This window comes from Strix aluco, chromosome 26 (assembly GCF_031877795.1).
Source record: "Strix aluco isolate bStrAlu1 chromosome 26, bStrAlu1.hap1, whole genome shotgun sequence".
NCBI classification, from domain to species: domain Eukaryota; kingdom Metazoa; phylum Chordata; class Aves; order Strigiformes; family Strigidae; genus Strix; species Strix aluco.
This window is the reverse complement of record NC_133956.1, coordinates 1,567,595-1,589,652: the sequence shown is the minus strand read 5'-3', so window position 1 is coordinate 1,589,652 and position 22,058 is coordinate 1,567,595. Positions and strand designations below refer to the sequence as shown.

Below are 22,058 nucleotides of genomic sequence, written 5' to 3'. Positions count from 1 at the left end.
CCAAAACCCAAACAGACAGACCAAAAAAACCCCCAAAACTCTGCTTGGAAAAACTACCCTTCACGTCATCTTTGTATTATTTAGCAAAATAAGGAGGCCGTGGCTACGTTACTTTTCCAACACAAGCCACTGAAGATATTTAAAATATATTTTCCAGTTTTAGCTGGGGTAAACCCTTAAAAAGAATACTAACTTGTTAGCACAAGCATCCAATGAGCTTCCTGCCAAAAACATCTTTGGATGCAGCGTTTCCTTTACACTTTCCATTTGTTCCCTTGTAAGGGAAAGGAACCCTAAATTCAAAAGAAACTCCGCTGTGAATACTTCAGCAAACTGGATTAACTGAATTCTGAGATATCACACAACCAGTATACACCACTCACTGTACGTGCACATCCTCAGAGGGTGAGCTAATGGCCTGGGCAAGTTAATCGAGCTGTCCAAAGTGCATTTTGGCTTGTATACATTTTCAAGAGTTTGTTTTAAGAAATACCAGTGTGAACAGAAACATCATTTTGCTGCAAAGCATGGGCTAACAGCCAAGTACACTGTTCCCCATGGCTGAACCGTGCACAGACGTTTCAGGGACAGAGAGAAAAGTATCAGTTACACCCCATTTTGAGCAGACATTAAGGTTTCTGCTCAACTTGATAGACAGCAGTGTGTCAAAACTCCTGACAGAATGCTTCACGGGACTATGTCTTGCACCACATCTCAACTTCCACTTTGGGAATTAAGATATCACCATTACTTTCAAGCTGTTCTTGGAAATAGATCCAATGGTTATGTGCAGATTTATGATGCCAAAGTCCCAAGCTCAGACCTCGTGAATCAATGAGGTCCAACTGACACCTGCGCTTTTTCAAAGGTAAGAATTTCTGAAATTATCTCATATTTTTCAACACTGCTATGGTTTGTCACCAAAACCTGACTAGATGATATTTGATGGGGTGTTTTCTGCCTGTTCTCACCTGGTGTGGTGGCAGTAGTGCTTGGTGACACAGCAGGGCTGGTCTGGATTGTAGGAATGCTGCCATTTGTGGGAACTCCACTTGGCACAGAAGTAGCTGTCTGCATCTTCGTTGGGCTTTTTGCCAGCATGGGGCTGACGGTGGGCAACACGTCTGAGGAGTGAGGATGGACCAAAGCATCATCTGGCTGCCCAGGCTTCTCGGTCTTCCCTGTGGCTGTCAAGCCCTGTGCTACAGGACTGGAGAACGTAGCCAACACCGACGGTTCTGGTGCGGATGTTCCTGGGTGGATCTGTAAAGGAAAAAGTTGTCTTAGTTTGACCTAAACCCTGAACATCAGGGTTTTTTTGCTGTGTTTAAGTTGCGCTTCACCTCCTCTAGTTAGGGAGGCTGAAAAGTCCCTGGTTTGTTTTTCCCAGAAGCAGGATGTTTTACTGCTTCCTCCTCTCTTCTGAATTGTTTCTCAAACAATTGTTTTTCAAACTGGCAACGTGTCACGAGTGGGGTCCCCCAGGGATCAATATTGGGCCTGACACCGTTTAATATCTTCACAAGTGATCTGGATGATGGGATCAAGTGCACCCTGATGAAGTTGGCTGATGATACCAAACTGAGTGGGGAAGTGGACACTCCAGAAGAGAGAGCCACCCACAGGCTGGAAAAGTGGGCTAACAAGAACCTTTTAAGTTCAACAAGGACAAGTGCAAGGTCTTGCACCTGGGAAAACATAATCCAGGAGTGCAGCACAGGCTGGGATCTACCCAGCAGCTCTGTGAAAGGAACCTGGGGGTCCTAGTGGACAAGCAGCTCAGTACAAGCAATCAGTGTGCTGCAGTGGCAAAGCAAGCCAACGGGGTGCTGGGCTGCACCAACAAGGGCATCACCAGCAGAGCTAAAGAAGTCATGATCCCCCTCTACTCAGCACTTGTCAGGCCACTCCTGGAATACTGTGCCCAGTTTTGGTCCCCACTATACAAAAAAGCTGTGGCCAGGCTGGAGAGGGCCCAAGTGGGGTCAGAAAGATGATCAAAGGGCTGGGCAGCCATGGGAGGAAAGGCTGAGAGAGCTGGGTTTGTTCAGCCTTAAGAAGAGAAGGCTTAGGGGAGACCTTATCACCATGTGCCAGTATTTAAAGCGGGGGCTACAAAGAAGATGGAGAATCCCTTTTTACAAAGAGTCCCATGGAAAAGATGAGGGGTCATATGTACAAGTTACTCCTGGGGACATTCTGATTGGACACAAGAAGAAAATTTTTCACAAGGAGAACCATCAGCTGTTGGAATAATCTCCCCAGGGAAGTGGTGGATTCCCCAACATTGGGCACTTTGAAGATTCAGCTGGACAGGGGGCTGGGCCAGCTTGTTTAGACCCTGCTTTTGCCAAGAAAGCTTGGACCAGATGATCCTTGAGGTCATTCCAACCTGGTGTTCCACGATTCTGTGATTCTCCATGTTCTTCCTCCACAGCAGGTAGGGCATTTCTAGCTCAGCTGAACACCAGTTAAGACCACAGATTTAACTACAGCACCTTAAGTACCATGGCTGCTGATGTGGCAAACGTGACAGAAGATCTAGGTTCAAAATTGCAGTGAGTGGAGCTAAAAGAATGGAAAGGTGGGATAAGACAGAAGCAAAAAACAGGGACCAGGAACTGGGGTTCATTTGGGCCATTTATTTTGGCTATGTATTCCTTTTTCTAAAGCTGTGCAGTTGGCAAGCACAAAGCAGGAGGATTGCAATGGCATTTTTATGTAATAATCGAATCATTGCAGCAAGAGGAAATTTATTTCAGAATCACTCTTCAAAGCAAGGTGACCTGACACAAGCAGTTCCCTGCGTGCATGCCACAGGAGATGCTGCTGGGGCAGGGAGCCGAGCTTGCGGGCAGAAAGTTTGCTCACATCCATACAGGATGAGCCACTTTATTGAAAATAATCAAAGTGGCAGGAACAATTTCCTTTCTTTCATCAGAAAATTCCTTTTACAGTACCTAGCCCCATTCCAGTTCTTCGCCTGCCAGGCAATACTCCTGACAATTTACCTTCCACCATGAAGTACATGTGTGTAGCACATTTTGTTGAGCTAACTATTTTGAGAGCATCTGCTAAATATTTAAAATGGAGCAATTTACCATCTTCAACTTGGGAAGCGTTTGGGCGCGGAATTGCCCACCACAACTCCCCACTAGAGGAGCTGATCAAAAGCTCGTATCGGAGGAAATATTCTCAAGCTTTTACACCATGCTGTTGGCGTTCAGTCCAGGAAACACGAACTGGAAAAACGCTCCAGACCACGGTGGGCAACATCCTGGTCAGTAAATAGGCTGGGTTTCAGAAAACACTAAATGCCAGTTGTAAAAATAAAGGCGTGCTGCACGTACTAACACCCAGCCAAGCCAAGAGTAGCAATGAAGGCACTGAAGGCTTCTCTGCAAAGTTTTTTTGCGGTCTTGGGCAAATCATTGCCTCTCCCCCTATCTCAGCTAACTCTCCCTCAGTCTCAGAATTTAAAACATCTCAACTCAACTGTGTGTTTGATTAACATCTGAGTTTATTGACCAACAGACCAAACACTGTTAGTGTTGCAGACATAAGCTGTTTTTCTCTATTTGCTTACTTGTTGATGGGCTTCCTTTACCTCTGACAAAACTACGGATTCTTTGAAACAAAGGTGTAGGCAAAATCTGGCATACTGCTCTGCACTGCTCTTCGTCACAGCCCCAGGACAGCTGCCTGCCCCAAGCAGTGCCACCTTACACCCACTAATAACTCTGGTCACTGCAGGACACTGACTGCCTTTTACCAACTATGCGAAGAAGATGAAGTTAGAAATGCTGGCACGACAGGAGGGGAACAGCCAGGCAGGAACTCAGCCACCTGAGACAGACTCTAGGAAAGGCACAGGAGCAGAAAGTCTCTGTGACTTCATACCACTATGGGAAAGCATTCCTTGCTTAGCAAGAATCAACTCAGAAGAAAGAAAAGCTGTCACAAACATGCAGAAGACCAGCATCCGCCCGCTGCGCACGGCAGCTGAGTCTCCACTTTCCTTGGTAATATTTTCAGTGAGCCAGATGCTTCCTTGACTCACTTTTTAATGCCTAAAAAAACCCCACAGCTTTACAGTTAAGAGAGATCTTCTTCCTTCCAGAAGACTTCAGGATGAATTGACAGCCAAATGTCTGCAGAGATCTTGAATGAGATAAGCCTTGCCTGGGGCAACATAACAGTCAAAAATGCCTCTCATGCTTGCAAGCTGAGACATTTCTTATCTTTACTCCATAACCCCGAATTCTTTAAAGCAAAGAACAGAGATTTCATTCTTGGGGATAAACGAGGAGGAGACTAGAAGTTTGCCAGCTGTCCCATCTTATTAGCTTAGAAAATAGAGAAGTGGCATACCGGCCTGAGTGAACGTAGGAGTGTCAGACACTTTTGATTCCAACCCTAGCTGCCTTTGGCCTCGGACAAGTGACCTGGTCTCCCTGTCTGAGTGTTCTACGTCTGTAGGATGGAACTAGAGCAGGTATGTTCATCAGAATCCACACTGAACCTAAGTTACTTGAAAAAAAAAACCAACCCTGTGTTCTGGAATTCTATTTTTTAATTTAAATAGGCCTTACTTTGCTAAGCCTGGTTTGAATTTACAAAATAGGTTCTTTTCAGCTTCGATTGTGTCCTTAGTTGCTTGCACTAGGTGCCATGTCTGTGAAAACCCGTAAGACACAAAAATGTGGGTAATGTCACAAACCACTACAGAGTTAGTGCTGGCTGTGGAGAGACCCTCCCTCCTTCCTCATAGGGTAAGAAGTGCCCAGCACTAGCAGGAAGCACGACAGCAAGAGTCCAACACTGGGCTTGGGAGGGGCAAGGGTAGCCAGAACTGGGAGTGCAGGAATGAGCTCCTGGCTCTGTTGTAACAACTCCACTTTAAAGGCTGCAGGCTTTTCCAGTCTGCTGCAGAGCTGCTGCAGTGCTGCAGCAGTTCTTCTCTTCAGCAGTGCTGCGCTTAAATACTTCTCCCAGTTGGCTATTAAATGCACTGCTATATTTTAAAATTGACAAGTATTTCTTCAACGAGGCAGGAAAAAAATGGTGCCTGGAAAATGTCACTCACTAATGGAAAAGCACAAATTTCTCTTCCTTAGTTAAGGGCTGATGAGCAGCGTGCACTGTGGTTTATCCTGGTACACTCTCCTTCACCCACCTCTGGTTCCACAGCATGGATGCAGTAAAACCAGAAATTAATGCTAGCTGCACATGAGCGAGTGACACTGCAGATGGCTATGGAGCTATCAGAACTGCAAGAGGAAAATTAAAATTCAGCGAGGCAACGCCTTCCTAAAACTGTCACTTACCTTCTCCCCGAGTCTCTAGGAGCAAAGGAAAAGATTTGCCTTCACACACTCAATGCTCATCAACAGAAGAGGAGACTACGCACATTAATTTCTTTCTCCCCTTTTAGAGAGGAGTTAAGAGCCACTTTGACCTCAGATGTCCTTTCCCACTTCAGATGTTTGATGCTCCCAGGTACGAGCTGCTTTGCACGCAGGAATGATCCAGTATTCTCCCACCTTACAGCCCACCTGCCCAACCTCCTTAAAGAACAGTATGAAACACCCAGCACTCACCTGCTGAAGCTGTGTGCTCCATGTACTGCACCAAATCTAGCCCAGGTGAAATTCTACTGATTCCAGCATGTGTGTAACTTTTACTTATTTTGGCCCAAAACCAACCTAACTTGGAAAACTCCCTGCTTTAGCATCTCCCTCCTGCAAAGGCTGGCCATGCCCCAAGTACACAGCCCTGAATGTTATATCCTTGGCCTAAATTAAGCTGCACTCAGATCAGAAACGCAAGGACAGCTGCATAGCTTGCCTTATATTTTGCAGGTGAAAGTTGGATGGTTCAATAATCAAGGAATTAGCCCAGGGCTGGGTAGAACCAGCTTCAGCTCAACACTCCTATTAAGGCAGATTTTTTAATTCTTTCTCCTCCTCAAAAACTCTATCCTAAACCTCAAAAATGTGACTGCCAGGAATTCCACCACAGCCAATGCATTTTAGTAAGACGTTTTTATTTTGATGAACCTGCATTTTGTCAAGAGATACAGACTTTACTAGCAAAAAAAGAAAAAAACAGTAAGGAGAAGAAAAACCTTTCCTCAGCACACATCCAACAGTGCACCCTAATGACAACAGGAGCGCTTCCTAAAGATGGGAAAATAGCCTAGATACTCAGCAATATTCAGAAGCTGATTTATCCATGTAATTTAATATTTGCAACCAGTTTACTCGACAGGCACTGAACAGTAATAGTATGACAACTCAGAATGCAGCACCGCAAACTGAACTAGCAGGGAGGTACAACAACTATTACCCAAGAGCAAGAGAAGACATTTAAGACCGGCTGTGAAGAAGCGTCCCCAGACGTTGCATGCATAACAACTGAGAGAACGGGGTCGCTGTGTAAATCTCAAATATTAGGAAGAGGAAAGAACAAGCAGGGTGGAAGTGCTGCAATACTGCAGGGGAGAGAGAAAGCTGAGATCTTAAGTCAGCCCTAAATGCTGTGAGGTTCTGGAAAATCAAACATTTGTAAAGTTTTAGTGTATGATTTCACACGCCACCCGGGCTGCCCTGGAGCTCTCGGCAGTGTCCCTTGGCTGCTCTCCACATCCTGCTCTGCAGGGTGGTGGCTCAGACCAGTCACAGCCCTACCTGGAACCAAGAGTTGAATACAAGGGAGAGAAACAAATTCAGTCAAGTTTCCAGAACAAGAACATAACTACAGGAAAAGGCATTAGGCTTCAACGGTGCCAAATGCTAGAAACATGGCAGAAGTCATTTAAGGAACAGCTTCACAAAGTAGAATTCTTTCTATTTCACCACCACGAGTGCATAGACTTTTTTGTATGATAAGGCTCAAAAAACTATTTTTGGATTTAAAAATATAATTTAACAATTCACATGTGTCAATTTCTCTTTAAGACTAACATCTAGATTTACCAGCTTAACACTGTACGTGTTTGGAGTAGAGACTAAACTGCTTTCATTCAACCAATGCCAAAGTAAGCTTTTGTGGATTTGAGAAAGTGACACAGTCTTCAAAAACAGAACAAAAAGTTGGCATTAAGATGCCAACTCAAGCAAGCAGGCTGGCACGAAAAGTACACTGGAAACTCTACGCATGAGTCTGTAAAGTAACATATTTAACTGCCTCAATTCAGCACTCAAACAGCTTATTTTATTTTGTGGATCTAAAAAGGTACTTTCACAGGTAACAGTTTTCAACTTCCAGGCACTTCCCACTGACATCCCATCTCACCTTTCCTTCTCATCTGGCCAGTACGCTGTGTACTGTGCACGGGTAAGCATTATCGTGACCTTCATCTCCTCTCACCTCCCCAAAGACAGTTTATCCCAGCTAGAAAGAGGGGGAGAAACCCCCTGCCCCCCAAAAAACAAACAAAAACCCCAACCCTCGGCCTTGCCTTGTTGACAGGAGGCTGAAAGCAGGCATCCAGAAAGGTATCCTATTACTTCAGCAGTTTTAAGTCAAAGTGGACACAAAGCAAGGTTGAGCAGGAGGGTGACGGCTGTCCCAGGCAGCCCCGTTTCAGCCCCAGCCATCACACTTACCTGTGACAAGCCAACACCGTCTGCGTCACTGGACCTGTTCACATTATTGCTTTTAGGAGGGAACTGGCTTTTGGTTTTCTGCTCTCTTGGATTCTGTCCACTTTTCAGCGAGTCCTTCTTTTGATTTGGGTGGCCTTCAGGAACAGGCCTGTCTGCCACTAAGCGCCTCAGGACTTGATCCTTCAAGCGCTCTGCTTCGCTTCGGCTGCTTCTAGATTTGCTGTCTGATGCTCCGGCTGCAGCCTCGCCGCTGGGGCTCGCTGCTATATCCCTTTTCAGGGGTTCCACCCTGTTACCTGCCAAGCTCCACGTCTGGAATGACCTCCGCAGTCTTTTTTTCCTCTGGACAGGGATGCCCCAGTCCAACCACTTGTGAAACCAGGTCTTCGCGTCACCTTCCATCTGAAACTTTAAGTGCTCTGTGCTTTTCGATTTCTTTAAAAACACCAAGACAGAGTCAGAAAAGCCAGTCCTGTTTGCCTGACACACGCCAGGCATAGTGCAGTTCACCTGGATGCACATATTTTCCAAGAACCAAAAAGCATCACAGGTGGGGCTCTGGCAGCAAGCAGTGTGACAGGACCGGAGTGTACGAAATCCTTCCAGAAGCTGCATATGGTGATCTTCCCACGATCTCAAACGGCCACCAAACAGGATTTTCCCTGGCTCACATTTAGATCTGTTCCAGTTTGCATCTGGGAAAGGGGAGGGAAGACAAATAAAAACAATTCTCAATCCTTGAAAGCAGTGGGCAACAGATCCTCATCACTACTGTCAAGATGAATTCCGGGCACGGGAGTAATGCGGGAGAGAGGGGACAGACAGTAAAATGGGGGTTTCTCAGAATCCACACCTGGCCTCAGTACCCAGTACCTACACGAGATTTTAAACAGCAACCTGCACCTCCTACCAAAGGGACCACCACGCTTTCTGACAGTAATGGAGCTCAAGCCATCTGAACCTAGGATCCCGAGTGCAGGTGCTTCCTCTGAGCAGTAAACAGCACTGCCCCTCTGCCCGTAGGTGTTGGCCTTGAAGGAGAACTCTGGAAACAGTAACACTGGCTTGGTTTATAGCACCACAGCATTTTTTCCTCTTCCATGATGATTTTTGAGGTCAGTCACTTATTTTGACTGAAATTGTTCCACTTGGAGAAGTTGTTACATCTTTTAGAACAGGTCTGCAAGGCCTGTCCTCACCACCCACTCCACTGTAGTGCTTTCTGTAACAGAAATTATGTCAAACTTTTTTTTTTTTTAAGTCAAGGTGCTTCAGATCTCAGATCAGTGGTAAAGCAGCAACTGCTTTGCATATGGAGGTTCTTTTTTTTTCCTTAACATGAAAAATTAGAGTGCTTGCAGGGATCAATGGATTAAAGGCTTCCAAAATTCAGAGCTCTGCAGATTAAGGACTCCCTAAAAATAGACTAACGACCTATGAGACTGTTACACTGTGCTGTGTTCAGCATCCAAGGGATAATAGGTCACTAGAAGATTACTTTACAAACTCTGTCACTGGACCCTGAGTAGTGCAGCTGGAGAATATGCTCCAGGTCTGGCTCCCTCCCTGCCTGTCAACACTTGTGTACACACACACACTCCAAAGTTAGAGACACAAGTAACAAATGGAAGAATAACACCACTGCTGTGAATTTGAAGGAGATCTTAGCTGTTCAGACTCAGTTTAGCCTAAAAAATGGAAAAAAAAAAAAATCACTGTTAAAGGTGAAGCACTGTCCCTAATATATCCTGTGCAAAAGAGAAATGTGCTGCTTCCCACATCCCAAAAATCCCTCCTCCTCCTTGACCCATGCTCATCGACCTCTCCTCAGGTGTCAGCCCTGGCTCACACATACCACTCAAATTAAGGCTTGATACAGAACCCAGTGAAATTCAGCAGCAACTTTCTAGCAACAGGCTTAGAACTGGGGCACAAACAGAATGGCACATATTTAAGAGAGAAGTGTTCCCAGGGCAGATATCCCTTGTGAAAAATCACTGCATAACACAAGTATTATATTTAGCCATCTAAAATGTAGAACCTGAATCCCCGTAAGCATCTCCTAGGTATGCCAGAGCCAGGACTTAGCCCAGATGACACACCACTACCATGCTGAGAGCATTCTGCTTCTCTTTTAACCCACTGCTAAACCAAGATGCAGAGATACGCATTATATTTTGGCCAGATTTCGTTTCCAGAACTCTACTAATGTCCACCTAGGACACGTTTATTTGAAATTAGCCAATATGGTTTCTGAATTGCTGTATACAGATAGCTTAAAACTCAGTTAACTCTCAGGAACAACAGAAGTGAACAGGCAACTCGCAACACGCCAGCCCAGCATTCTGGACGTTCATTTTCCACAGAACCACACTGATTTTCATCTAAGCAAGTCCTACGGACTTTGGGAGGCATCACACATTCAGACAACTCTAAGTGCCATGGCAGGAAGTGGAGTGCCTCAGTCTACACTTGCGTTTCATCTCTGGAAAGATTTTTTTGCCAGGAAAATCCACCTGGCCTGTTCACAAAACACTTCCTTCCTGAGAGTGCTGCAGGAACACGCTACGGGCCAAACGAATTGCTGTGACGAGAAGCCACATGTTGCCATTCGTAGCTTTGCAAATGGGGACCTCCACGGAGTTTGGTGCAGCACCTGCACCAGCTGCGAGCACCAGCAGTTGCTAACTCCCGCTTACTAAGAGCTGCCTTCCAGTCCCTCCCTGTTCCTCGTGCTGGACCCTACGCACACACCGCAGTCACAGACAGGAGCTCGCAGGCTGGGTCGGACCAGGAGACCAGTAAATCGGTCACTGACGGCATCAATGCCAGCAGCTTCAGAAAAAAGCATGAGAAACCCATCAGCGGGAACGTCCCTGAGGACGAGCTCCCTCCTAAGCCCCAGCAGCCTACCCAGCCTGGCACGACACAAATCACAAGACGCCTGCACAGTGGGTGTGCTTAGTCACTTCTTAATATTGTTTTTGTCATTTTTTTCTTCCCTAGAATATCAGTACAAAAAACGCTGCTCTTCTCAGGAACTGGGGAGTTCCTGTCCCGGCAGTGCAGCTCACAGCTTTGCTGAGCAGCAGGGGAATGGAACGGACAAGAACAGTTTCTATTAATAAGTTCAGGTTCACAGACTTGCTCAGGCAGTTAATCGCTCCTGATATCAAATTAATGATTAAAGGCTTGACTCTATAGACTTTTTTAAAACCTATCACATGTAACCAATTATGTCAACATAGTTCCTCTTGCGTAACTCCGCACGATCACGTTATTTTCTAGGCAGCCATAATTCCTCCTCAGTTCAACAAATTGCTGCCTAAGCGACACAAACAAGACTAAAAGAACAAAAGCTCTACAGTGGAAAAAGTGTCCACATGAGGATAACTAGGTCACATACAATTATTTCCACACACTCATCAGCCTTCATGGTTTTAACTCTCCCGAGCAGACCAGCCCTCAAACACAGCAACACTGTCCTGCACACCCTCTAAGAGTGACACAGGATTAGCAGCTCTAGCTCTAGACTTCTAAGATATTACAACGCCACGCAGGAAGCCCAGTCTACAAGGAAACACGCGATCCACCTGACGCACCATCTGAACACACAGCGCTGAGAACCCTTTGCTAGGACCAGGAGTACAAATGTGTCTTTCCAGGTTCTAAATTAGCTGATTAAGGTCACACAGCTCATTAGCTTAATCAAATCTGTCACTTGGTGAGTGTCCAGGAAACAAGAGAGATGCTGCTGCAGCAGCCTAGAGAACATGTCCACGTAACCGAGAAACAAAGCAAAACAATCCCCTTTTCAAATCTTGCTGCCATTAAGGCGTAGCAACCTTCCTGCAAAATAAAAGCTGTGGCAGCTGTCACACGGGTTGATATATATATCGAGGTCACTGCTGCCTCGAACCTATAATTCACTGCAACTTGAACAAAGAGGAGAAAAAAAGGCACATAAACTTTCTTAAATGGGATCTGGTGAATGCTACATGCACTCATGGGAAAAATACCATCTCTTGGTGAAGATGTGGCCTCAAAACACTCACAGGAACTTAACAAGTCTCTCTGAAAAGTCAGAATCTAAACTTTCTAAAAAAAAAACCAAACCCACAAACAAAACCCACACAATCCATTATGTGAAAACTTCCATACAAGCCACTAACTTGGTTATTTACTTGAGCAGGAGGTTGGTTACTTAAGTTTGAACAGGAAATAGAAAAACAAACATAACAATTGCCTGTAGGCAAATACAGAATATTGACATACTGCATTTGAGGAGAATGTTTGAGGGCTAAAAAAAAATGTTCCTGCCTTCCCAATTTGCTTTGAGTATTCCTTAGATGAAATTATTTTCCACATTATCACTTGTTCCTTTTGCAAAAGGAAAAAAAAAAAAAGAAAAAGATTCTCAGCTGAGAGAAAGCTCGCTATGAGATACAGGCAAGTGCCAGCACTGCGTGTGAAGGGGCACAGCAGTGGGACAGACAGACGCCCTGCTGCTGACCACCCGGTTACTCAAACTAGCAGTTGGTTACCAGAGCACTGCAGTGTGATAAGAAGGGACCCCCTCATGCCCCACATCTATCTTTTTGACAGCTCATTTAGTAACTATTAAGGGTGAGGGTTTGTTTTTTAAACCACTACAACGTCTAGCAGCAAATAATTTCACTTTCCTCTCAGAATATTTTAATCAAGTAAGAGGGATAAATATCATAAAAAATACAGACACAGTCCCACAGAGAACAGAAGAATCACCTGCTGAGGAGCACAAGGCACACAGGCAAGCACACAGGTAGAACAACTGCAGACTTCTCAGCTCCCTTGCAGGTTTTCCCAGGCAGTACCGTGACAGAAATCGGGCGCTAATGCTGAACTTGGCTTCCAACCTCTTCTCCATGGCCTTTGAGGGCAGCAGCAGGGTCTAGAAACATATAGAATATGAAACACAAAACATCCACAGGCAATTGGTATGTTCTCGCACAGATCCAGCTGACATTATGAAACGCATGGAGCATTTGTGGAGGAAAAGGAACGTCTTATCTTATCTGCTGTGACTTAGTCCAGCTGCTGCTAAGTAACTATCAATACACGATAGTAACAGGAAACCTGTAGTAGCAACGTCTCCAGTGTTGAACAGCCGCGGGTCGCCACGACGGCCTTTCCCATCACCCTTGTGATTTCCTCCTCCAGACCCCACCATTTCCAGTGGCAAAGTATCTAATATCACAGTCTACTGGATTCCAAAGGCATATTTTGGAAATTTCACTTTTCCAACATGCCACAGCAAACGGACATAAGCATAACACAGGCACTGATAAACCCAGCACATCTGCCCGGCGATGTCATCACTTGTGTGTTGGTGTTGGCTGGTACCAGCCAGAAACAAAGAGAAACAAGAATACAACAACGCTGAGGGACACGGAGCTAAAAACCTGGTTTGCCCCATATTTTGCTGCGGTGGACAGAAATCACAAAAGTATTGATGCTTCTCAGCTTTTCTAATGGCGAAAGGTCTTTTACAGCTTCATATGTTACCGAAATCTAAATTAGCACTAGGTGATGTGACAGAAAAACATTAATTATTTCACAGGTAATAAACATTATCTATTGTCAAAGAGTCATGAAGCACCATTAGGCACAAGGAGTTAAACCGACCATTTCTGAAGCATCAAAAGGGAATATTGTCACAGATCTGACTATCAGCGCGCTGCCTGGACGCTCATCGTTTGTTAAACTTCGGGGGAATCTCAAAAAACCACCCGGCAGCGAAGAGCGCGAGCACCGAAAGGGACACGGGAGGAAAAGTTCCCGAGGGGGGATGTAAAACCCCTGTTCAGCCAACAGGTCTCTAAGGGAACTTTCCGCGCCCACCCGCCCCTCCGCGGAGGCTCCGCTCCGCCAGCCCCGCGCTCCCACGGCGGCTCGGCCCACGCTGCCCGCGCGGGCTCGGGGCAGGGCCGCAGGCACCGACCAGCCGGGCTCGGCCCGCACCCGCCGGGCTGCGGGACACGCCGAGGGCGGAGGCCGCGGCACGGAGCCGCCCGCAGCCTGTCGGTGCCCCCGGGGCCGGGCCAGGGCCCCGCCGGGCCGGGCCGGGCGGGCGGCGGGCACGTACCAGGGACGCATGGCCAGGCGAGCTCGGCGGCTCCTCGGCGGCCTCAGGCGGGCGGCGGGGCTGGGCCGGGCCTCCAGCGCGGCGGGCCGGGGGGCAGCGCGGCCTCCTGCCCCGCGGCCATGGCGGCAGCGGCGGGCGCCCCCTCACCCGGAAGCTGAACCGCCGCCTCCCCGGAACCGGGAGCAGCTTTGCGGGCACCGTCCGGGCAGGGCCGAGGCTGCGGCGCCGGCGGCCCCGGGTCACACCGGGGCGGGGCGGGGCGGTGCCGCCCCCGCCGCTGCCGGCGAGCCCAGGAGGCCGCGCAGCCACAGGTGATTTGCCCACAGGCCGCGCGGAGGCGGTGGCTTCAGGGACCGCCCAACAAGGCGGCAGGCGGTTGGCCGGCGGCGCGCCCGCGGCGCGCGGATTGGCTGAGAGGCGGCACGGAACCGGCGCTGAGGGGCCCCGGCGGCGCCGGTTTTACTCCCCGTCCGTAAACCGACGGAGCTGGCCATGGCCTCGGCCTCCGGAGAAGGAAACGCGATGCTGAAGAGGTGCCTCGGCGTGCTCAGAGACGCGAGAAACGACAGCGAGCAGTTCGCAGCCCTGCTCCTGGTGAGGAACCGCTGCCGGCCGGCGCCCTGGGCGCCATCGCCTCAGGAACGGGCAGGGGGGAGGCGAAACCCGCCGCCCGAGCGGCCTTGGCAGCCGTGCTCGGCGTTGGCGAGGTGCTTCGATGCCTTGGTGTTCCCCTCAGCAAAGCGGAGCGAGCCTGGCCTTGGCTTGGCTGTGCTGAGGGTTAGTCAGCGTTGCCACACTCTGGTAAAGCCCTAGCTTAGCACCTAAACCAAGCGCCCAACTCAGGAGGTACTCTGTACTAATGCAAGTTGTTTAGGCTTTTTATTTGCCTCTTCAATCCTGTAAATTTAGCAGAGGCCCTTGCTATGCTCTGCACTCACCCCTGGTTTGCCTCACAGGTGACCAAAGCAGTCAGAGCCGGGGAAGTAGACGCTAAGACCCGTCGCCAGATCTTTGACGCAATTGGATTCACGTTTCCGAATCGGCTGCTCGTCTCCCGGCAGCCCCCGGCGGGCTGCCCCGAGCACACCTTCCGGGCACTGGGCCTCACTCTCTTGGCATGTTTCTGCACCGATCCCGAGTTAGCTGGGCACTCCCAGATCCTGAACAAAATCCCAACCTTCAATGATGTCCTGGTTTCCCCCTGCCATCCAGACAGCACGTCCATGATCGATGATGTATATCAGTGCCTGAGCGCTGTCCTGGCCACTGCCAGGGGCCCCAGAGAGTTGGTGACCAAGGGGACGGTGTCTGCCCTGTGCCAGGCCTACGTGAATTGCAGTTACGGCTCTGACCATGCCTTGACGCTGCTCCTGGGGCTGTTGGCCGTAGCAGAGGCGAAGTGCTGGCAGAGAGATGCTCCACACCTCCTGGCCGTGCTGAGCAAGCTCTCCGATGATTTTCTCAAGAGCGAGGACATAACCAAATTTGAGCTGTGTGAGGTTCTGCCTCATTTCGTTCCCCTGTCGCCACCTCTCTCGCAGGACTCGCAGGGCTCCGAGTGCCTCCGTAGGCTTTACAAAGGGCTGACTAATGTCTTGGCCAGTAAACTCAGCCAGTCACAGCGGGACCCTGCTCTGAAGCTTGCTGCCTGCCTCGTGCAGGCCTGCGGGTCGGAGTGGATCCCAGCAGGGAGTGCTGGAAGCAAGTTCCTGGCCTTGCTGGTGAACTTGGCTTGTGTGGAGGTCCGCCTGACCCTGGAGGAGCCAGATCCCTTGGAGGTGGAGGGGAAAAAAGAAGTGGTAACAGCCTGCTATGTCCTTATTGAGATGGGGATCCAGGAGTGCCTGAGAGAAGAAAAACCGCTGCTAGAAGAGGTGCAGAAAATGCAGCTGATGAGGATCATGGAGGAGGCATTTGGAGCTGTAATATTCTACCTGAGACAGGTAATGCAGAGCTTTCGAGCAAAAAGCATGTTTTGGGGGGTTTCTCTGGGAGGCTCAGCAGCTCATGGCCATAGCTGCGTAGAGCAAAACGAGCATCCTGGCCCACTGTGGTTTTCCTACCTGCAGTAGCTCGATAGAACAGAGGCCCTAACGTGTCATTTTCTGTCTGCTTTCTTCTTCGTGCAGGTTAAAGAGGAGGAGCTACAAGATCCTTTCATATTTGCTTCTGTTCGAGTCCTTGGAGCCTGGATGGCAGAAGAGACATCCTCCCTCAAGCAGGAAATCTGTGAGCTCTTGCCTTTCCTTGTTCGTTATGCCAAGAAGCTTTTCAAAGAGGACAGCCCGGCTGCAAGTCTTCCCCAGCCAGAGCTGGTCAGCACCAAGGGCTCTGGCTTACCCCCGGATGCTCTGAGGTGAGTGTTTTAAGCCCAGAGTCAATCCATTTTAGCACAAACCTGCTCAAATCTTTCTCTATTTTCTGTTCTCCCTGCAGTGCCAATTCTGTGGCTCTTTTTCCCCCCCAGTTGGATGTGAACACAGGGCTTAGACCCATTCTACCTCACGTTCTCAATTTCTTTCCAGGTTTCTGCTGCCTGGCTTTTGCCATTTAACAGCAGAGGACAGGCCCCGGGACATCCTCATCTCAGAAGGGGCACCAGCGCTGCTGTGCGAGTACTTCCTGCATCAGTGGGAGGTGCTGACCTCCAAGCCTGGGTCTCTGGCTCCGCTGACAAGCCCTGAAATGAGTCTACAGACCACGTGTGGGATTTTCCTTAACCTGGTCGTGACTGCGCCAGACCTCATCAGGTGACAGCAGGAGCTTGCTTTAAGATTGTCAGTGGGAAGAAAGAGGGTGCACTGTGAAATGAGGTTGCAGGATCTTTCGAGACACTGCGCTGGAAAAGGGATGTCTCTTTTTCAACATCAGTTACTTTTTTGGTGCTGCATTTAACCTTGATGTTTTCAGGTGCTTCTGGCTCTGTTCAGGAAATGTGTCTCAGCGTTTGCTTTCCCTCTAGGCGAGACAAAACCTTTTCCTCCTTGATGGACGTGTTGCTGAAGTCTCTTCCGCTTCTGCTGCCCCAGAAGGATCACCTGGTTTTAGCAGCCAATGTTGCCACTCTGGGCCTGATGATGGCCAGGATCCTTGCAAGTTCAGCAGGTAAGAGGAGTTCCTGCTGGCAGAGCTGCGCATTGCTCCGCGTGGGCAGAGACCAGGGTCAGGGTGGTTGGGAAATACAAGGGAAACAGCTCCAGTTTCTGCCATGGGAAAAGCTCCACGACCAAAAACCTGGAGGAGCAAGGAATATGCAAAAAATTCAGCAGGCCGAGGGGCTGGGATTGAGGGATTTCTAGGGCGGGAGGATGGTTTTGTGCTCTCGCTGGAAGCCCTGCTCAGGCAGAGCTGCCGAAGGGTCCCTCCCTCGGCCGAGCGAGCTCTGGATCGAGTCATTTCCTTTTTCTTCCAGTTCTTCAGGGCACACAGTCTGCCAAGGAGTTTTTCGGAGCTGCCCTTCGCTTCCTATCCCAGGCCCACACCGCCCAAGCAGAGCCCGGCGGCGGCTGGGCCGTGGCCGTGTCACCAGCCTACGCCAGCGCCTGGGCGGACGTGGGCGAGCTCTGGTTCCTGGGGATGCAGGCGCTGGCCGGCTGTGTGCCGCTGCTGCCCTGGCTGCCGCAGGCCCTGCTGCAGGCGCGCTGGCTGCAAGGCCTCTCCCAGTTACTGACGCGCGTCGCTCCGGCCTCGCTGGATTTTGAACTGGTCGCCGCTTTCCAGGGCGTGTTGGTAGAGCTGGCCAGAGCCAGCACGTCGTGCCGGGCCGCGATCCTGGCGCACCACGGCCGGGAGTGGGCCAACCTGTACGGGATGGCAGCGCTGGAACAGTGTCTGTCCGAGCCCTGAGGAGCCGGCAGGAAACAAAGCCCCGCACGAGACCTGGTCAACATTTCTCACGTGCCCTTTGGTGGCGGATGGGGACAAAAACCATTTAAATGGCCACGCTTTATAAAGTGGGTGACGCAGCGGAGCTCAGCAGGATTGGCACTATCCACAACCCGACGTGCAGAACCGTCACTGCCTCGGAACGTTTCAACATGCGCCTGCTTGACCTTCTGTCAGTATTTCTTCTTAAAAACAGGCTGTTTTATTATTAAAGACGTTTTTTGTTGCTTTATTTTTCAAACTTCTGCAGTGTTGGGATTTATTTCTGCCCGGGGCCCTGAGAGCTTGCCTGCATAACACGCTCCCCAATTTTTGTCACCGTAAGCCCTTCAGGATGTCACCTTATTTCATGTTAGAGGCCTGCACGTGTTAGTAAAGTAACTTGGCACTCCACGTAGAAGCCTGAAAAAGGCAGGGACAGAAACAGCTTTAATATTTACCAATAACAGTGAGAATAACTCCGTAACTTGGCACGGACCCGTCCCCTCCTGCTGTGAGGATGCACAAAGGCCCTTTTCCCGTGTGGCAGGACGACCCCCCCTGCTCACACCCACCCCTGGTACCATCATCCCAAGGTCATGCCCAGGAAACCTTCGCAGCACCACTCGCTGTTGAGTGTCCTGCCCTGCCAAACGCCAGCACAAGGCCTGGCCAAGGAGGGGGTCTGTGTCTGCTGAGGCTCCCGCCCGCTGCAGGGACGGGATGTACAGGGGGAGTTTTCCCTTCTTGTGAGACAAAGGGTTCGACCTGCAAAGGCCTGGGAGAGAAAAAAAAGATTTAAAGCTGCTGGGTACAGATTGTGAAAGCAGAAATGAGTGAATTGCACCTCGCCAGCTCCCTGCTGACCAAGAAGTAGTTTGCCTTACGGGAGAGAAAGGAGTAAACCACTTGTACCACTGGCCTGGCAGCCAGGGCTGCCCGCTCTCGGGTACCCTCTGAGTCGAGCTTAAACCCCCCCCGAAAGAGCAGCCGGGGCCGGGTGGTGGCTCGGTGCTGGGCTGAGGGAGGGCGGCTGCGGCCGGGCCGGCGGGTTTTCCACCAGGTGTCAGCCGAGGAGCAAGTTGGAAGCAGCAGCCTCGGCGGGTCCGGAGCAAAGCGCCGAGCCCGGCTGCTCTCCAAACCCACGCTGAGGGGGCTGTGGACTCGTCCCACGGTGAGAAAATCGAGCGAGGAGCTGCCCCAAAAGCAGGGCTGAGTCTGGGCACGTTCCGGCTTTAGACCGTATTTTTAGCTCGCTGCTTTGTGAACGCAAACGCTTCGCACAAGCCGGGAGGAGGCGCCTGCTATTGCTCAGGAAAAGTATCGTTCTGATCCTTCCAGCTCAGTCCTGAGAAGTTAATGCAAGTTGCAACAAAGGTAGGTGCTACCAGAAGAAAGCGATGCAAGCCAAACAGGCAGATGAGCCTCCTGGCCTTGGAAAAGAGCATAACTCTGAGCGTGGGCTGGGAGAGCCTCCCCATCCTGCCAAGAACAGCTCATCCCTGCACCACGGGGAAAGAGCAGTGCGTTGGGAGAGTCAGAAATGCAGGTCAGATTGTCAGAAAAAACCCTCCAAACCCTCACATGCTTTACCTTCAACTCTTCCCAGTCCCATATGCTTCTGGTCAAAGGGTGTAGGCTTCCCATTAATGAAAGGCTGTCGTTAGTGCTAATGAGAGATAGCTGCCTGTCTCAGGAGGAGGGTGCTCTCCTCTCTCCCCAGTTTTGCACCAGTTAGCAGCGCTGGCTTGGCTGTCGTCCATCCCCACGGGCTAGGAGCTCCCACAACACCTGACTGCAGATCCAGTCTGGGCCTGCAGGACCCATCCAAGAGCCATCCGAGACCCGGAGGCTTTTGGCTGCTGGTCGTTAATTCCCAGGCAAACCTGGGAGCAAACAGAGAGTCCGGGGAAGCCCTACAGATTATCCTTCACCACGTCCTGGGGCGGTGGGGTTTGGCCACCAGCAGGTGCCTGGAGAGGAGCACCCATCCCTCACCCTCACGCTCTTCAGTGGAATGTCCCCTCGGGTGTGTGAAGGCCCATCCGTGCCTTGGCAGAGACCCTGAGGGCTTGTCGTAGGCTCGTTCCTTTGTGTAACACCAAACACCCTCCTCGTGGCTGCCTGAGAGCTGCCAGGAGACGGGCTGAGACACCGGCCTTGCCCTGGGGTGTTACCAGGCTGAATGCCAGAGGAGATGATGCCTTGTGTAGATGATGGAGCTGCTGGAGCAATCTCACTGCTCTCTCGTCCCAGGACACCACTTCCCAAACACGTTCTCGGAAGGAGCACCCCGAAAAGGCTGGTTTCCCTCCCCGAGGCCCCAGGGCTCTGTCACAGGGAGCACAGCGCGTTGAGGCGGGGAGAGCGCAGGAGCTGGGGGAGGCCTCCTGCCACGTGGGCTTCTCCGTGGGCTCCGCTTGTGCCGGTCTGCGGGTCCCGGCGTGCCCGGGGTGGCTCAGCCCAGCGTGAGGGAGATGGTGCCCCAGCAGCCCGGCCCAAAGCCTTCGAGGCTGCGGGGTGACTCCTTGGCCACCCCGAGCTTTACAAGCCCAACCGCAGGTTCTGCCACCGGCAACTGGCATCTGCGGGCATCGATCGTCTTGTGCCGGAGGGGTGGAAGATGCCATCACCCAACATCTGCCACAGCGCTTTGGGATCCCAGCACGGAGTGGGACTGCAGCCAGCAACACCCAGAGCAAACGGTGCTTTACCTCCCAGTGCATCCTCGACACCAGGGCGAGCTCTCCAGGAACAAGTCGATCGTTCACCGTGGCTTGGACAAGACGGATAAGGCCCCAGAGGAGCAGATGCACATTCTGTTTCGCTTTGACAGCTTAAATGTCCTAATGCCATTGCAAACCCGACTGTGCCATATGTTACCTTACGGTGTTTATTCATATCGCCCCAAAAGCACTGGTGATAAAATTAAATATTTCATAAGGTTGTTATTTGGCTGCTGCGCTGCAGGAACCAAGCACAACCCCCTCCCACAAACCTCTTGCCGTGGGATGCAGCAGGGGTGGTGGGGCCTGAGCGAGGGGGGGCTGCCCTGCTCCCCACCCACCCCTCAACGGGATCCCCATCCTTCTCCCCAAAGCTCTGCCCGCTCTCCAGCCCCACAGCAAGGAGCTTCCTTCCCCACCTGGATTCCCAGGGAGGGGATGTGGGAAATGATAGGAGCAGCCTGCATTTTTCTGAGGGGTCAATGGGAGTCAGGCTTCTGGGGAAAAACCAGTTCATCTTTGGCTTGGGCTGGGAGCCGTGCTCAGTACTTTTGTTTCCATGCTCCTCCTGCCCTGCTTGGCAGGGGTTTTTTTCGCTGCTGACCCTCAAAAGCAGAGGCTGCTGCCTCAAGCCCCTCATGCTCCTGGAAGAGCCAACATACACATTGATCTTCCTGGGAAGGAGTGCTCAGACCTTTGTTACAAAACCAGTTTTTCAGAGATTTCTGGCTTGGGTACAAATGCAACAAGTGGTCCCTGGGGTGGAGCCGTGGCCCACAGCACCAGCGAACGCTCCCCATAGCTGGGCGGTGAGGGAGCAGGTCTCATGTTGAGGACCTCAGCACCATCATGTCTTTCTGTTAGCAAACATGAAGGATGTTTGGCAGAGCAAAACACGAGCACCTCTGGATGCGCACGCGGTCCTTAAACTGGGAGGCTAAAGAGCAGGTAGTGGAGAGCTGTGTTTGAGCGCCTTGTCTTCAGATGAGCCCCCAGCAATTGCTCTGGCTGTGCTGAACCAGTAACAGCACCAGGCAGCTGCTGGGACAGCGTGTGTGCAGCACCCAGTGTGACAGCCCTTGGCCCTGCCTGGGACTGCAGGACAGCGGGTTAAAAGATTAATTGTTCGTCGTCATCACTGGTGGCTTAACGGCTGCCCCATGGGAGGCCCGTGGGTTTAGTTTGCCCTCCTCACCGGGAGGGCGAAAATGCCCTAGCAAAGCTGTCCAGAGGGGATGGGGCAGCGAGGGACTCAGGCAGGTCTCAGGCGTCTTGCCAGGACTGTCTGGGTGCTTGCAGGGCTCTGAGCGAGTTGCTGGGCAGGACCTGAGGGCTGGGAAGGTGCTGCTCGTGCTCCCGGCGGAGAGGGTGCCAGGGTGGAGGACTGGGGGCTGCACAAAGCCCGGGGGAGAGGAACGGTCAGAGCACGGACACACACAGCCCTCGCTCTTGTCTGCTGCTGGGTCCCTTGTCCCCTTCCTGGGCACCGCTGGGCTGGGGGGGATGAGCCCCCCACCCCTGGCAGCCCCACTGGGCTTGGCCTGCCCCAGCCCCCTGCCCCTGCCCGCCGCACTGCCACGGCGTGTTCGGTGGCAGCGGGGCAGCTTTGCCTTTTGTTTTTCCTTCCCTTTGTCTGTCAGTGTTGCAGATTTCCTCTGCTCTGTCTCATTTTTGGGTGGAAACATTATTTCCCTCCGAGCTGCTGCCGCGGAGCATCCATGGTCCCGCACAGAG

The 22,058-nt window shown here is 50.9% G+C and overlaps 2 protein-coding genes across 3 annotated transcripts in view; one reads left to right on the top strand and one right to left on the bottom strand.

Annotated features, from left to right (window-relative positions):
• The window catches only part of KIAA0319L (KIAA0319 like), a 34,903-nt gene extending 20,839 nt beyond the window's left edge, over positions 1 to 14,064 (bottom strand). The window contains exons 1-4 of one of the 2 annotated variants that reach the window (XM_074807220.1): positions 13,735 to 14,064; positions 12,375 to 12,540; positions 7,611 to 8,305; positions 972 to 1,263 (exon numbers count right to left, since the gene is read on the bottom strand). In XM_074807220.1, the coding sequence (XP_074663321.1) occupies positions 972 to 1,263; positions 7,611 to 8,305; positions 12,375 to 12,516 (1,129 nt within the window). In that variant the 5' untranslated portion in view covers positions 12,517 to 12,540; positions 13,735 to 14,064. The remainder of the gene's footprint in view (positions 1 to 971; positions 1,264 to 7,610; positions 8,306 to 12,374; positions 12,541 to 13,734) is intronic. The other variant, XM_074807219.1, reaches the window with a different exon arrangement.
• An 18-nt stretch (positions 14,065 to 14,082) lies between these two features.
• Positions 14,083 to 17,860, top strand: NCDN (neurochondrin). The gene is made up of 6 exons (XM_074807221.1): positions 14,083 to 14,328; positions 14,691 to 15,677; positions 15,864 to 16,090; positions 16,260 to 16,484; positions 16,697 to 16,839; positions 17,147 to 17,860. The coding sequence occupies exons 1-6, from the start codon at positions 14,227 to 14,229 to the stop codon at positions 17,578 to 17,580; spliced, it is 2,118 nt and encodes a 705-aa protein (XP_074663322.1). The 5' UTR covers positions 14,083 to 14,226; the 3' UTR covers positions 17,581 to 17,860.
• The last annotated feature ends 4,198 nt before the right edge of the window (positions 17,861 to 22,058 follow it).

Bases quoted from the DNA above. Each gene is read 5' to 3' on its own strand.
- NCDN (XM_074807221.1), top strand. From the start codon at position 14,227: ATGGCCTCGGCCTCCGGAGAAGGAAACGCGATGCTGAAGAGGTGCCTC. The intron at 16,091-16,259 runs GTGAGTGTTTTA...ATTTCTTTCCAG, and splicing joins TTACCCCCGGATGCTCTGAG to GTTTCTGCTGCCTGGCTTTT. The intron at 16,840-17,146 runs GTAAGAGGAGTT...TTTTTCTTCCAG, and splicing joins GATCCTTGCAAGTTCAGCAG to TTCTTCAGGGCACACAGTCT.